General features: G+C 50.3%; 1 protein-coding gene across 2 annotated transcripts in view; it reads right to left on the reverse strand.

Moving 5' to 3' along the window:
- The window catches only part of WDR4 (WD repeat domain 4), a 30,464-nt gene extending 17,407 nt beyond the window's left edge, over positions 1 to 13,057 (reverse strand). Inside the window, exons 1-3 of one of the 2 annotated variants that reach the window (XM_030914636.1) lie at positions 12,670 to 13,057; positions 10,314 to 10,379; positions 8,274 to 8,362 (exon numbers count right to left, since the gene is read on the reverse strand). Coding sequence is in view for 1 of the 2 variants with exons in the window: in XM_010383179.2 (XP_010381481.1) it covers positions 8,222 to 8,362; positions 10,314 to 10,379; positions 12,670 to 12,758 (296 nt within the window). In the remaining variant the exon portion in view is untranslated. Of the gene's footprint in view, positions 1 to 8,221; positions 8,363 to 10,313; positions 10,380 to 12,669 lie in introns of both variants that reach the window. The other variant, XM_010383179.2, reaches the window with a different exon arrangement.
- Between the last annotated feature and the right edge of the window lie 1,099 nt (positions 13,058 to 14,156).

The following is a 14,156-nucleotide window of genomic DNA, read 5'->3' on the forward strand; positions in this document are numbered from 1 at the left end:
AAAATCAATGTATCACTCGTCACCCTGTGTCCTCATCTCTGGTTTGGAAAACCTGGCCTCAGTCTCTCGGGCCAAGAGTCTCCTGACTGCCCCGGCAGCAGGCCCTCCAGCCCCTGTGGTTCTAAACCGCTACCTGGGACAGTCTCTCGGGCCAAGAGTCTCCTGACTGCCCCAGCAGCAGGCCCTCTGGCCCTTGCGGTTCTAAACTGCTACCTGGGAAAGAATTGTTGCTGCCCACAACTTCCATCTTGGCTGTGCCTCAAAACCCTTCAACAGGAAGCTTACCAGCAGCAGCACAGTAACAAAGCCACCACTGGACAGAGAGCCTGGGGTCTCGCCCAGCTCAGGGGCATCCCGCAGCAGTGCAGGGCCTCAGTGAAATGCAGATAGGCCACGAGTACATGGAACCTCTAAAACTGAATGGAGGTGGATGTGCTAAGTGTAGGCGGTTTTCTGGGGAGAGGGTGCATCCGATCTAAGAGTCTGCGTAAAAAGCCTCCAGGTGTGGGGAGCAGCCCCCATATTTGCGGACCAGCCACAGGGTGCTGCCTGCCAGCTCAGCATGGTTCCACTCACCCCCGTCCTCTCCTTGAAAGCAGCTCCTGATAAAACTCACCCTATGCCCTTCTCCCTGCCCCACTCTCATCCCCCAAATGTACTCCTCCTGTCACAATAATCCCCTCCAATTTCTCACTGAGAGAAAGGGTAAAGATTTCACTCCACCTGATGCTGAGAAGTTTACAAACCCACAATTCTAAAGGAATTTTTAAAAGATTATTGAGGAATTTGCCAAGGGATGTTGAAAGTGGCAGTAACTTCACACCTGTACGCACTGTCCTGCAGTTCAACTAGAGAAAGGGGAGGCGGCAATGTGTGCCCTACACCAAGGTCAGGAGAAATCCCAAGCACACCATCGAGGCCGGATTTTGTAATCTGCTGCCTGGACTGCATCAAATCACATGGTCCGTCTTCTATACCACCTAAGGCAAACGTTTCCTACACGAAGTTATACCGCTGACATCACTTTCAAAACCAAGAGTAGGCCAGGAGCAGTGGCTCACGCCTGTAATCCTAGAGCTTTGGGAAGCCAAGGTGGGCAGATCACCTGAGGTCAGGAGTTCAAGACCAGCCTGGTCAACATGGCAAAACCCCATCTCTACTAAAAACACAAAAACTACTCAGGCATGCTGGTTTATTCCTATAATCCCAGCTACTCAGGAGGCTGAGGCAGGAGAATCACTTGAACCCAGGAGGCGGAGGTTGCAGTGAGCTGAGACCACGCCACTGCACTCCAGCCTGGGTGACAAAGACACACTCCACTCCACACACACACACAAAAAAACAGTGAACTCGCAGGAGGGTCACTGCCAGGAACCAGCCTCTGCTCCTTGCTCACATGACGCAGGCTGCCCATCCCTCATCCCAAATGCGTGGGACCAAAAGTGCTTTGCACTTCAGATTTGTTCAGGTTTTGGAATATTTGCAAATACTTACTGGCTCAGTATCCCTAACCTAAAAATCAAAAATCCTAAACATTCCAGTGAGCATTTCCTTTGAGCATCTTGCCTATGCTCAAAAAAGTTCAGATTTTGGAGGATTCTGAATTTCAAATTGGGGTACTGAGTGCACTGCCCACTCTTGGACTTGTGCTTTTTGTTTTTTTTTTTTTTGTAGAGATGAGATCTCACTATGTTGAGGCCAGACTGGCCTCAAACTGCTGGCCTCAAGCAATCCTCTCACCTTGGCCTCTCAAAATGCTGGGATTATAGGCGTGAGCTACCATGCCAGCCTCCCAGAGTTTTACCAGGTGTTTACATAAAAAGAATCACACCAGCACACGACCTTCAAAAGGTGAGTCAACACAGCAAGACATCTCCCTCTCGGCAAAGCACCTGCAACCAAGGATGAAGAGGCCCCGCCACCCACCCAGGCGGCAGCGGTGTTTGCACCCACCATGAGTCCCGACTCACGGAGCTCTCAACCTCAAACGACTTCCTCCGAGAAGCCGACTGCCACAGGCAACCACATTGAGTGGAGAGAATTCTAGATTCCTCCCTGCTCCGGGCCATGCACAATGCCAGGAGCAGAGGTCTTGTCCCTCTGCAGGAGTCAGAACCCCTGGAGGAGCCCTGGGCCTCTGCGCTTCCATCAAGGTGAAGAAGCTCCACTGTTAGGAACCAGGACACAGCGGGCAGGTGGACTGGACATACCCTTTCTCCCAAGTTCAAAGTGAGACACTACCTCTGGACAGCGAGCTCACATTGAAGTAAAGTGACATTCCACCCATGTCTCCATCTTTCTGGTGACCTCAGAACTTCACAGCCACAGCACTGTCTGGACTTGAAAGAGTTAGCGTGTTCAAGACACGAGCAAGCCCCCTGCCCCTCACCCCTATCCCCCGCCAGGCCTGCGGCACACACGGCCTCTGCAGGCAGTGGCTACTTCTCAAATGGTGTCTAGTACCAGACATCAAAAGCCTTGGCACAGGGTACACCCTCTGCACAGTGAAGAATTAACCTTGCCTTTGGCCTCATCTCTAAGAGTAGGGGCCTTGGGCCCCACAGGCAGCCTCAGTATGTGATTTAGGGCGGGGCCTGTGGCCACAAGGTGTCCACTCCACCTCTGGAGGGGCTGGAAACTAAAGGTCAGCCACCCTGACAGCATGTGATCAACCCCAAGAAAACGGCTGGACACCAAGGCTTGGGAGGCTTCGCTGTGTGTGTCACACAGCAGTGCCAGTAAACCCACGCTGTCCACACCTCTGCAGTCCCCACTTGCTCTGACTCCAACTTCCCAGAGTTTAAAGGCAGGAAGTAGCACAAGGAAACAGTAGCATTTGAACAGTGGAACAGTGCAAACAATCTAATGCCCAGCTACAGGGAATGACACAGTGTTGTCAACACTGCCCTGGGTGGGGAAACAGGCTACAGGCTAGCACATGCCACCGCAACAATGTAACACATGCAAATACTGTAATCCATCTGCAGAGACGAGGAGGGCCTGGCCCCAGTGCTCATTACATACTCTGACTCTGGGTGGCGAGATTCAGGGTGGTTTTTGTTACTGTTCTCATTTTTTACTTCTCAGTGGTTTCCAATTTTCTGTACAGACCAAAACCAAAGGATAAAAAAGGGAAAAGGCAGCACGGGAGGACACCGAACTGTACTCCAGGGGAAGCAGACAAGTGAGAATTTGCTCCCAACTTCTACGACCCCACTCACCATAGCTGAAAGGGAACCCACACATTCCACTGTCGTCTAAGTAACTGGATCAAGTCTGAGATCCACGTACACATCAGCACATGGATCTCAGCTCCGCACCTGTTCTTGACCCCAGGGCTTTGAAGTTAAGGCAAAGGTACTGGAAAATACTAATCCAGTCTCAGTGGTTACCGGTGCAGCTCACCTTACACAACTGTGCCACAGAAAGGCCATGTGAGAGCGACACTTTGGTAGATGGGCTTATTTTGTAAAAATAAAGTGTCCTAATACAAAGAGCTCCTACAAACCAATAAACAATATCCCAATGGAAAAACATAGGATATGAAAAAAAAAAAAAAAGCTTACAAAACACAAATGATTCTTAAGTATATAAAAAGTTGCTCTTCTAGCTGGGCACCAGTGGCTCATACCTGCAATCCTGGCACCTTGGGAGGCCGAGGCGGGTGGATCACCTGAGGTCAGGAGTTCAAGACCACCCTGGCCAACATTATGAAACCCTGTCTCTATTAAAAAAATTGAAAAAATAGCCAGTCATGGTGGTGCATGCCTGTAATCCCAGCTACTAAGAAGGCTGAGGCAGGAGAATCACTTGAACCTGGGAGGTGGAGGTTACAGTGAGCTGAGATCGCGCCATTGCCCTCCAGCCTGGGCAACAAGAGCAAAACTCAATCTCAAAAACAAAAACAAAACAAAACAAAAAATGCTGACCACCAGTAGACGGACAGTCAAGAAAATTGCTGTAGCTGGACTCAGTGGCTCACGCCTGTAATCCCAGCATTTTGGGAGGCCAAGATGAGTGGATCACCTGAGGTTAGGAGTTCAAGACCAGCCTGGCCAAAAGGCAAAACCCCATCTCTACTAAAAAGACAAAAATTAACTAGGCATTGTGGTAAGCGCCTATAATCTCAGCTGCTCGGGAGGCTGAGGCAGAAGAATCGCTTGAACCCAGGAGGAGGAGGTTGCAGTGAGCCAGGATTGGGCCACTGCATTCCAGCCTGGGTGACAGAGCAAGACTCTGTCTCAAAACAAATAAACAAATAAAGAAATTGCAGAGCATATGGCCTAGCCCAGACGAAATAAATCACAAAGTCTGTGCTTTCACAAGACACCCAGGTGGCTCTTGTGCACATGCCTGTCAGAGCTCAGCCAGGGCCTTCACTTTAGGAAAAGAATTACCAGGCCAGGTGCGGTGGCTCACTCCTATAATCCTAGCACTTTGCGGGGCTGAGACGGGTGGGTCACCTTGAGGTCAGGAATTCGAAACCAGCCTGACCAACATGATGAAACCCCTTCTCTACTAAAAATACAAAAAATTAGCCAGGCATGGTGGCACATGCTTGTAATCCCAGCTACTTGGGAGGCTGAGGCAGGAGAATTGCTTGAACCTGGGAGGCAGAGGTTGCAGTGAGCTGAGATCGCACCATTGCACTCCAGCCTAGGCAACAAGTGAAACTCCGCCCCCGAAAAAGAAAATTAAAAAAATGACCATCAGATTCTTTTAGATCATTTCATTTTTACCTTTTGGGAGTCAAAGCCCCCTTTGAGAATCTCATGTGAATTATGAAAACTCTCCACAGCAGCCAGTGTCCAAAAGGCAAGACGAACTGTTATATGCTTAACTGAATCCCCCAACCCACAACTCCTGTGTGGAAGCCCTGACCTACCTAGGACCTCAGAATGTGACTGTATTTGGATGGGACCTTTACGGAGGTGAAACAGAGGCCAATGGGGCAGGCCTGACCCCATCTGACCGGTCTCCTTTCAGGAATAGGAAATGAGGACACAGACACAAAAGGACGACTCTGTGAAGACACAGGGAGAAGACACCACCGGCAAGCCTCGGAGAGAGGCGTCAGAGGAACCAGCCCCGCCCTGCCAGCCCCTTGATCTTGGTCTGCAGCCTCTACAACTGGGAGAAAACTGTTACTTAAGACCCCTAGTCTGTGGTATCTTGTTAGGCAGCCCAAGCAGACTGGGACAACTACCATCTTCTTTCAACACTGAGAGGGTGAAACCCTATCCATCCCTCCTTCCCACAGGTTGTCCGAGAAACCCAAAGCCAAGGCCAACCTGCTAGAAAGCCCCTGCCACCTGCAGAGATCCCTGTGGAGGGCTCAGGGCAGGACACCTCAAGGCCACCTTGAGGCATTCACCCTGAATCCTGAAAATACTTCCCATCTTCTCTATTCTAGGTCCTAAGGGACTTGCTCGTGTTGCGGCTGTCTTAGCAAGAGGCTGCCGCTCACAGCTCTTTCAAGATAAAGAGGATGCGATCCACAGCAGTCAGGTGGAAGCAGCCATTTATTACCAGTTATGACTCGGACATGTGGGGACATGCAGTTAAAACTCATTTTCCGCCGGGCTCGGTGGCTCAAGCCTGTAATCCCAGCACTTTGGGAGGCCGAGACGGGCGATCACGAGGTCAGGAGATCGAGACCATCCTGGCTAACACGGTGAAACCCCGTCTCTACTAAAAAAAAATACAAAAAACTAGCCGGGCGAGGTGGCGGGCGCCTGTAGTCCCAGCTACTCGGGAGGCTGAGGCAGGAGAATGGCGTGAACCCGGGAGGCGGAGCTTGCAGTGAGCTGAGATCCGGCCACTGCACTCCAGCCCGGGCGGCAGAGTGAGACTCCGTCTCAAAAAAAAAAAAAAACTCATTTTCCTACTGGGAAACCATCACTGCCTATGGGAAAGGAGCCGGAAGGCAGGAGAGAAGGGAGGCTGTCGCATACTCCTTGGTTTAATTTTGTTGTGTTTTAAGTTTTTAAACCATGCGCATCTATGACCTACCTGACACACAAAAACACAAAAACATATTGTGAATCACATATACATAAAAACATGTAGATTAGGGGGGAGGAGGGAGGGATTGCATTGGGGAGTTATACATGATATAAATGATGAATTGATGGGTGCTGACGAGTTGATGGGTGCAGCACACCAACATGGCATAAGTATACATATGTAACAAACCTGCACGTTATGCACATGTACCCTAGAACTTAAAGTATAATAAAAAAAAAAAAAAAAAAATGTAGATTAAAACCCATATACACAAAAACACATAAAGTAAAAATGATGCAGCGTTCAGGGCTTTCTTTTTAACCTGACTGGAAGACAGGACAGAACAGGCATTCATTGCTTTTGATGCCACCTAGAATTTGGCTTATCTTTTTTGAAATGGAGATTTGCTCTTGTTACCCAGGCTGGAGTGCAATGGCATGATCTCGGCTCACTGCAACCTCTGCCTCCCGGGTTCAGGAGATTCTCCTGCTTCAGCCTCCCAAGTAGCTGGAACTACAGGCATGTACCACCATGCCTGGCTAATTTTGCATTTTTAGTAGAAACGGGGTTTTGCCACGTGGGCCAGGCTAGTCTCAAACTCCTGACCTCAGGTGATCCGATCCACCTGCCTCGGCCTCCCAAAGTGCTGGATTACAGGTGGGAGCCACTGCGCCCAGCTGAATTTGGACTTTTACTTTTCTCTTTGAAAATGAGATGAAGCTGGGAGCGGTGGGTCAAGCCTGTAATCCCAGCACTTTGGGAGGCTGAGGCGGGTGGATCACCTGAGACCAGGAGTTCGAGACCAGCCTGGCCAATGTGGTCAAATTCCGTCTCTAGTAAAAAATACAAAAATTAGTTGGGCGTGGTGGCATGCACCTACAGTCCCAGATACTTGAGAGGCTGAGGTGGGAGAATTGCTTGAACCCAGGAGGCGGAAGCTGCAGTGAGCTGAGATCGCACCGCCGCACTCCGGCCTGGGTGACAGAATGAGACCCTTCTCAAAAAAAAAAGGAAGATGAAATAAAAATCTTTTTTTTTTTTTTGAGACGGAGTCTGGCTCTGTCACCCAAGCTGGAGTGCAGTGGCCAGATCTCAGCTCACTGCAAGCTCCGCCTCCCGGGTTCACGCCATTCTCCTGCCTCAGCCTCCCGAGTAGCTGGGACTACAGGTGCCTGCCATCTCGCCCGGCTAGTTTTTTGTATTTTTTAGTAGAGATGGGGTTTCACCGTGTGAGCCAGGATGGTCTCGATCTCCTGACCTCGTGATCCACCCGCCTTGGCCTCCCAAAGTGCTGGGATTACAGGCTTGAGCCACCGCGCCCGGCCAATAAAAATCTTATCAAGACAGGCCGGGCAAGTGGCTCACACCTGTAATCCCAGCAGATTGGGAGGCCGAAGCCGGCGGATCACTCTGAGGTCAGGAGTTCAAGATTGGTCTGGCTAACATGGTGAAACCTCGTCACTAGTAAAAATACAAAAAAATTAGCCAGGCATAGTGGCGAGGGCCTGTAATCCCAGCTACTCGGGAAGCTGAGGCAGGAGAATCACTTGAACCTGAGAGGTCAAGGTTGCGGTGAGCGAAGATTGCTGCACCACTGCACTCCAGCCTGGGCAACAAGAGTGAAACTCCGTCTCAAAAAAATAAAAAAAGAGAAATAGGGAAGGCAGAAGAACCTTTCTGGACTTTGCTTGGTAAGAGGGCAAGGCATAGCGATATCTCCGTTCTTGCCAGGGTTACTGGCCTCCCCATCCACAAGGATGCACTCCCCCCCATCCACTCTTCAGACATTCAGACATATGTGCACTAAACCCACCCTCAACAGACCCCAAATCCCTACCACTCTCCAGTGCAGGCCCACAGCCTTCTTCCCGCTAATCACGACAGAGGACCGTCTTGGAAGGCAGGGGCACCGGCACCAACCCTGCAGCCGGAGGGACCAGCCACAGGGCCCGGCTCTATCTTCCAAGCCCACTCACCGGAGGTCTGCTACCTAACTCTTCACCACCCAACAGGGAACAGAACAGCACCCCTGCACCGTCCCAGAGCTGCTGTGAGGATCAGATCAGCCAACACACATGGCACTGAGCAGTGCCTGGCACCGAACTGCGGCTCCACATCAATCACTTATCACCATGTTATGGTCACTATTGCTACAGGCATGCAAGGACAAGGTATGCATTCAACAGCTTAATAATCCAGCGTTAGCATCTCATACCTGACACTCAGACATTGCCATGGTTTTGTACGGAAAAGAATCAGACGCTTACTGTCATCGGTTAAAGCAAAATAGCTGCCAGACTTGGAGAAGGTGGACGCCAGAATCACACCGCTCCCCTGGTCCAAGGGCGCGTCCTCCCTGAGGAAGAGAGGAAGACAGTGAAGCTTCACCTAAGGAAACAAGAATGCATTCTTCCATGCCCAGCATGGTAATTTCTAACACGGGAGGAGGTAGAAACTGTTAAGGGGTTCATGTAGCCAAATTACAGACATATTAAAGGGACATGCGGAACTTCAAAACAGCTCTAATTTTATCAGCATGAAGCCTAACTAAACAGAAAATCTCCCAGCATACATGCCAGAACCCAGAGAGCTAAGCTGGAAGAACTCTCAGACACATGGCCCTCTTCCTCACGGGGAAGGACTAACCCAAGGCTAGGTGCAGGGATAAACTCACATTAAAAATACTAGTAACAGGCCAGGTGTGGTAGCTCACACCTATAATCCCAGCACTATGGGAGGACAAGGTGAGAGGATCGCTTGAGCTCAGGAGCTCAAGCCCAGCCTGGGCAACATGGCGAAACCACGTCTCTACAAAAAACTACAAAAATTAGGCAGCCTGGGCGCAGTGCCTCACGCCTGTAATCCCAGCACTTTGGGAGACCGAGGAGGGTGGATCATGAAGTCAGGAGATGGAGACCATCCTTGCTAACACAGTGAAACCCCATCTCTACTAAAAATACAAAAAAAAATAGCCAGGTGTGGTGGCAGGTGCTTGTAGTCCCAGCTACTCCAGAGGCTGAAGCAGAAGAATGGCGTGAACCCGGGAGGCAGAGCTTGCAGTGAGCTGAGATCGCACCACTGCACTCCAGCCTGGGCGACAGAGCAAGACTCTGTCTTAAAAAAAAAAAAAAAAAAAGACGTGATTACTGACAGAAACTAAAGTATTTAGAAAAGTCCTAACACTGTGTTTTTTTGTTGTTTTTTTTTTTTGAGACGGAGTCTCGCTGTGTCACCCAGGTTGGAGTGCAGTGGAGTGATCTCGGCTGACTGCAACCTCTGTCTCCCAGGTTCAAGTGATTCTCCCGCCTCAGTCTCCTCCTCAGTAGCTGGAACTACAGGTGCCTGCCACCAAGCCTGGCTAATCTTTTTATCTTTAGTTGAGATGAAGTTTCACCACATTGGCCAGGCTGGCTTCGAACTCCTGACCTCAGTGATCCTCCCACCTTGGCCTCCCACAGCGCTGAGGTTACAGGCGTGAGTCGCCGCGCCTGGCACTAACACTGCACTCTTTCTGTTGTTGTTGTTGGAGACGGGGTCTCGCTCTATCCCCCAGGCTGGAGGGCAATGGTGCGGTCTTGGCTCACTGCAACCTCCACCTCCCAGGTTCAAGAGATTCTCGGCCGGGCGCGGTGGCTCAAGCCTGTAATCCCAGCACTTTGGGAGGCCGAGACGGGCGGATCACGAGGTCAGGAGATCGAGACCATCCTGGCTAACACGGTGAAACCCCGTCTCTACTAAAAAATACAAAAAACTAGCCGGGCGAGGTGGCGGGCGCCTGTAGTCCCAGCTACTCGGGAGGCTGAGGCAGGAGAATGGCGTGAACCCGGGAGGCAGAGCTCGCAGTGAGCTGAGATCCGGCCACTGCACTCCAGCCCGGGCGACAGAGTGAGACTCCGTCTCAAAAAAAAAAAAAAAAAAAAAAAAAGAGATTCTCGTGCCTCAGCCTCCCAAGTAGATGGGATTATAGGTGCCTGCCACCACGCCCAGCTAATTTATTTTTAGTAGAGACAGGGTTTTGCCATGTTGGCCAGGATGGTCTGGAACTTCTGACCTCAGGTGATTCATCCGTCTTGGCCTCCCAAAGTGCTGGGATCACAGGCATAAACCACCATGCCCAGCCAACAATGTACTCTTAATGCCTAACTTGAAAGTTACTTTTACATGTCTCTGCTGAGGTGGTACTTGCCCGCACCACTGTGTGACAGAAGCTAAGAATTCAGCAAGTAAGACAACAATTGCTTCTCAGACCCTCTGGTCCCATTATCAAACCATTAAATCAGGCCCTGAAAAGCTTCCCCACATCTCACCCTTTATTTTCTTGTGACTTCTTTTCTGCAGCACTGCAGTCATAGATGAAGAGGCTGTCATCATCACTAAAGAGAAATAACAGAATGATTTTAAAAGGAGTTACCATTAGACAGAAATAACAACTTTTTAAATTTTTTTTTCTTTTTTTTTTTTGAGACGGAGTTTCACTCCCATTGCCTAGGCTGCAGTGCAATGGCGCGATCTCGGCTCACCACAACCTCTGCCTCCTGGGTTCAACTGATTCTACTGTCTCAGCTTCCCGAGTAGCTGGGATTACAGGCATGTGCCACCATGCCCGGCCAATTTCGTATTTTTAGTAGAGACGGGGTTTCGCCATGTTGGCCAGGCTGGTCTCAAACTCCTGACCTCAGGTGATCCGCCCATCTCAGCCTCCCAAAGTGCTGGGATTATAGGTAGAACTACTGCGCCCAGCCTAACAATGATTTTTATTTTTGTTTTTTGAGACGGAGTTTCGCTCTTGTTGTCCAGGCTGGAGTACAATGGTGCAATCCTGGCTCACTGCAACCTTGGCCTCCCAGGTTCAAGCCATCCTCCTGTCTCAGACTACCAAGTAGCTGGGATTACAGGCATGCACCACCACACCAGGCTAATTTTGTATTTTTAGTAGAGACGGGTTTCTCCATGTTGGTCAGGCTGGTCTCGAACTCCTGACCTCAGGTGATCCACCTGCCTCGGCCTCCCAAAGTGCTAGGATTACAGGCGTGAGCCACCATGCTCGGCCTGCCTAACAATGATTTGTAAAGGAGCACTTTATTAAAATAAAACAAAACAATGTTGATTTTGTTTTCTCTGTGGAACAAAAAATATTTGCATACTCATTAAAAGTCTCATCTTTGACAAGAAAACTGTCTAGATACAATATTTCAGGGAACAGTTAACAAACTTTATTTGCTTAATCTCTTATTGGAATATGTCATACACTACCTGTATAGTTCTGTGGGGAAAAAAAAAAAAGTTCAGTAAAACAAATGAGAGATAAATACTCAACAGGAATTACTATGCTATTCTCTCAGGCAGCAGAAAATCTATGCGGCATGGTTATAAGTAATCACGTTCTGATACTGTTGAGTTTTCAGTGGGATTCTGTATACAAATTTCAAAGCGCCGTTACCTATTTAGAAACATATCTCACCTACCTGAAAATGTTCCCATGACCCCAAGCACGTACCAACGTAAGAATCACCCATCTTCCACACTGAACCTAAACGCTAAACTCTCTTCAGTATATGCCATCCCACCCCCCGGCACGTATCCTATACATATTTATAGCCTTTAAAGTGAGTGCACCAAAAAACTTTCCATATGGAACCGTGGACTTATCGTCCAAGTCAGAAACTCCACCAACCACTAGAATTTCCTCAAAATGCATAGACTGAAGGTAAGCAGATCATGTCTAAAACATCCACAGCTCACTCTTGCAGGTATTAGATCGGGAGTCTAAAACAAAATCATCTGGGATACGCGACAAGTTTCTGAGTACAATTTTTGTGAGATCTAATTTAACATCGAATTGGCTTCTGAAACCAAACGAAGAATATACAGTACACGTGACAGACACGTCGTCCGTTTCAAGTATGAAATCACAACCTGGGAAAGACAATGAGGGGCTGAAACTGACAGCACTACTAATTGCTCCCAGAGTCCTGAGTTCCGTCAACAAACATTAACTAATTTAAAAATCCCCGGCGTCGTCCTAGCACTGGCGATACACTAACGAAGAAGAATAAAATTACGGAAAGCAAAACCCGAGCCGTGTGAAGGGCCACTAGGAGGTGCGCGCTGCGAGCTCTACGTGCACCCTTGGGTCGAATAAGTAAGTGTCGGAGATGACCTGGAGCGCTAAGGAGCAATTCAGGCCGGGTGAGTGGCTGCAGGCCGGAAAGAGGGAACAGGCAACCCCTGCAAGGAGAGGGAGCGCGCTCGGAGGTCAGAGAGCTCGCCATAAGCCCCTCCCTTCTCACCAGGGAGACCCGAGACCCGCTTCTTCCCAGTTCTCCAGAGCGTTTTCGGCCGGGCCTTGCTGACTGGTCAGCAACGCCCCACGTGCTCTGCCCACCCGCGGCGCCGCGGAGACCGGAAGTGACCCAGCGCTAATCGGGCAAAACACCGCAAACCAGCCACCTAGGGCAAGGAGCGCGCCGGCGGCCGGGGAGGGAGCGCCGAAAACGCACCCTCCAGGCGGAGACTGCGGCAGAGGGCTCGCAGGCTGGAGCGGGGTTCCCCGGGGTCACTCCAGAGCAGGTGCGACCAAGCGGTGCGGGAGAAGCGGGGTCGCCAGGACCCGACGCGCGCCCGCAGCCTGGGCTCCCTGTTCCAAGACCAAGGCCCCCTCACCTGCTTGCTGTGGAGGTGGCCAGGAATCGGCTGCCGCCCCGCACCACCAGCGTCTGCCCGCACAACGCCAGTCCCACAGAGCCCGCCATGTACCCGCCCGGCTCGCCGCCATACACATGTGCCCGCCCAGAGCCTCTTCCTGTCAGCACCGGTCGGTGACGCCAGGCGCAGACGCCGACAGATGACGTATCCCTCACCTACTACCTACTGCGCATGTTCCGGCGAGCCTGCCTTGACCATGCGCGGCAGGCGCTGTGGTCGTCCTCCCGGTTGGGATTCGTGGCCTTCGGTGTTTCGGGCTTGGCGGTTCACTCACCAAGGTGATCTGATGGCGTGCGCTTCGCACGATTCCAAGTGCTTGCCTAATGTTCGTCCTTTCCTCTAGACGGGGTAGGGCTGGTCCTGGATCTTTTTCCGCTGTAACTGGAGAGACCTAATAGCTACTTGATGCGTGGCTCACATGAAGTCAGCAGTTCGAGACTAGCCTGACCAATATGGTGAAACTCTGTTTCTACTAAAAATACAAAAATTTGCTGGGCGTGGTGGCGTGCGACTGTAGCCCCAGCTACTTGGGAGGCTGAGACAGAAGAATTGCCTGAACCTGGGAGGCGGAGGTTGCAGTGAGTCGAGATTGCCCCACTGCACTCCAGCCGGGGCAACAGAGCCAGACCCTCTGTCTCTCAAAAAAAAAAAAAAAAAAGTCCAAAATGTGGTCATGAGTGTGGGTGTCTCGGGTGGCATTAAGTCTGAGGTCGCTAAAGGTAAGCCTACTTAATCTTTGCACTTAGAAAAGCCAAAGATGCCTTAAAAACTCCAAACTGGAGTGATATTTTCAACCCAAACTATGGTTAGTTTCCAGTGTTCATCCCAAGATCCCCAAAAGCCTCTTAAAATCCAAGCATCAGGCACAAAATCTAGGATCTCATGGTCTGTCTTAGATTGGCTTGTCCAGTGCAGCTTCTCTTGATTCGGAGACTTACAAACTAAGAAGATGAATTTTCTCTCCCATGCACCCAACATATGATGGTGAACCAGGACCAGATAACCACAATAAATACTTGCATGTGAAAATGAGAAGAGGAGGAGACAGAGCAATCACTGGTTCAGAGCAATTCTCAAATCCTATTGGAAGATGTTTTCAGGCCCTACAAGAATAAGAAGTCTTCCTTAACCAGGCCCGAGTTCTGCTTCCTGGGAGTGTCTCCCCAGGCTGTATCTCCACACAACTCTTGCCTCTGCCCTCTTGCATGTCCCTCCCTTCCCAGCACCTTCTTGGCCATTTTGAATGTGCCCTTTGAGACACTTTCTCAACCTACTTCCTGTCATTAGCAAATTGTGGACCCACAGATCTTTTTTCACTCTAAACTATTCTGTCCACATTGTGGCAGCTGGTGGTGCTTTGTTCACTACAAGTCCCTTAAAAACTTTGTGGGCTTCTCAAGAATCTGATTCAGGTGCTCTCCATGCCCCAGAAGCCACTCTCACTG

This window comes from Rhinopithecus roxellana, chromosome 13, assembly GCF_007565055.1.
Source record: "Rhinopithecus roxellana isolate Shanxi Qingling chromosome 13, ASM756505v1, whole genome shotgun sequence".
Lineage (NCBI taxonomy): Eukaryota > Metazoa > Chordata > Mammalia > Primates > Cercopithecidae > Rhinopithecus > Rhinopithecus roxellana.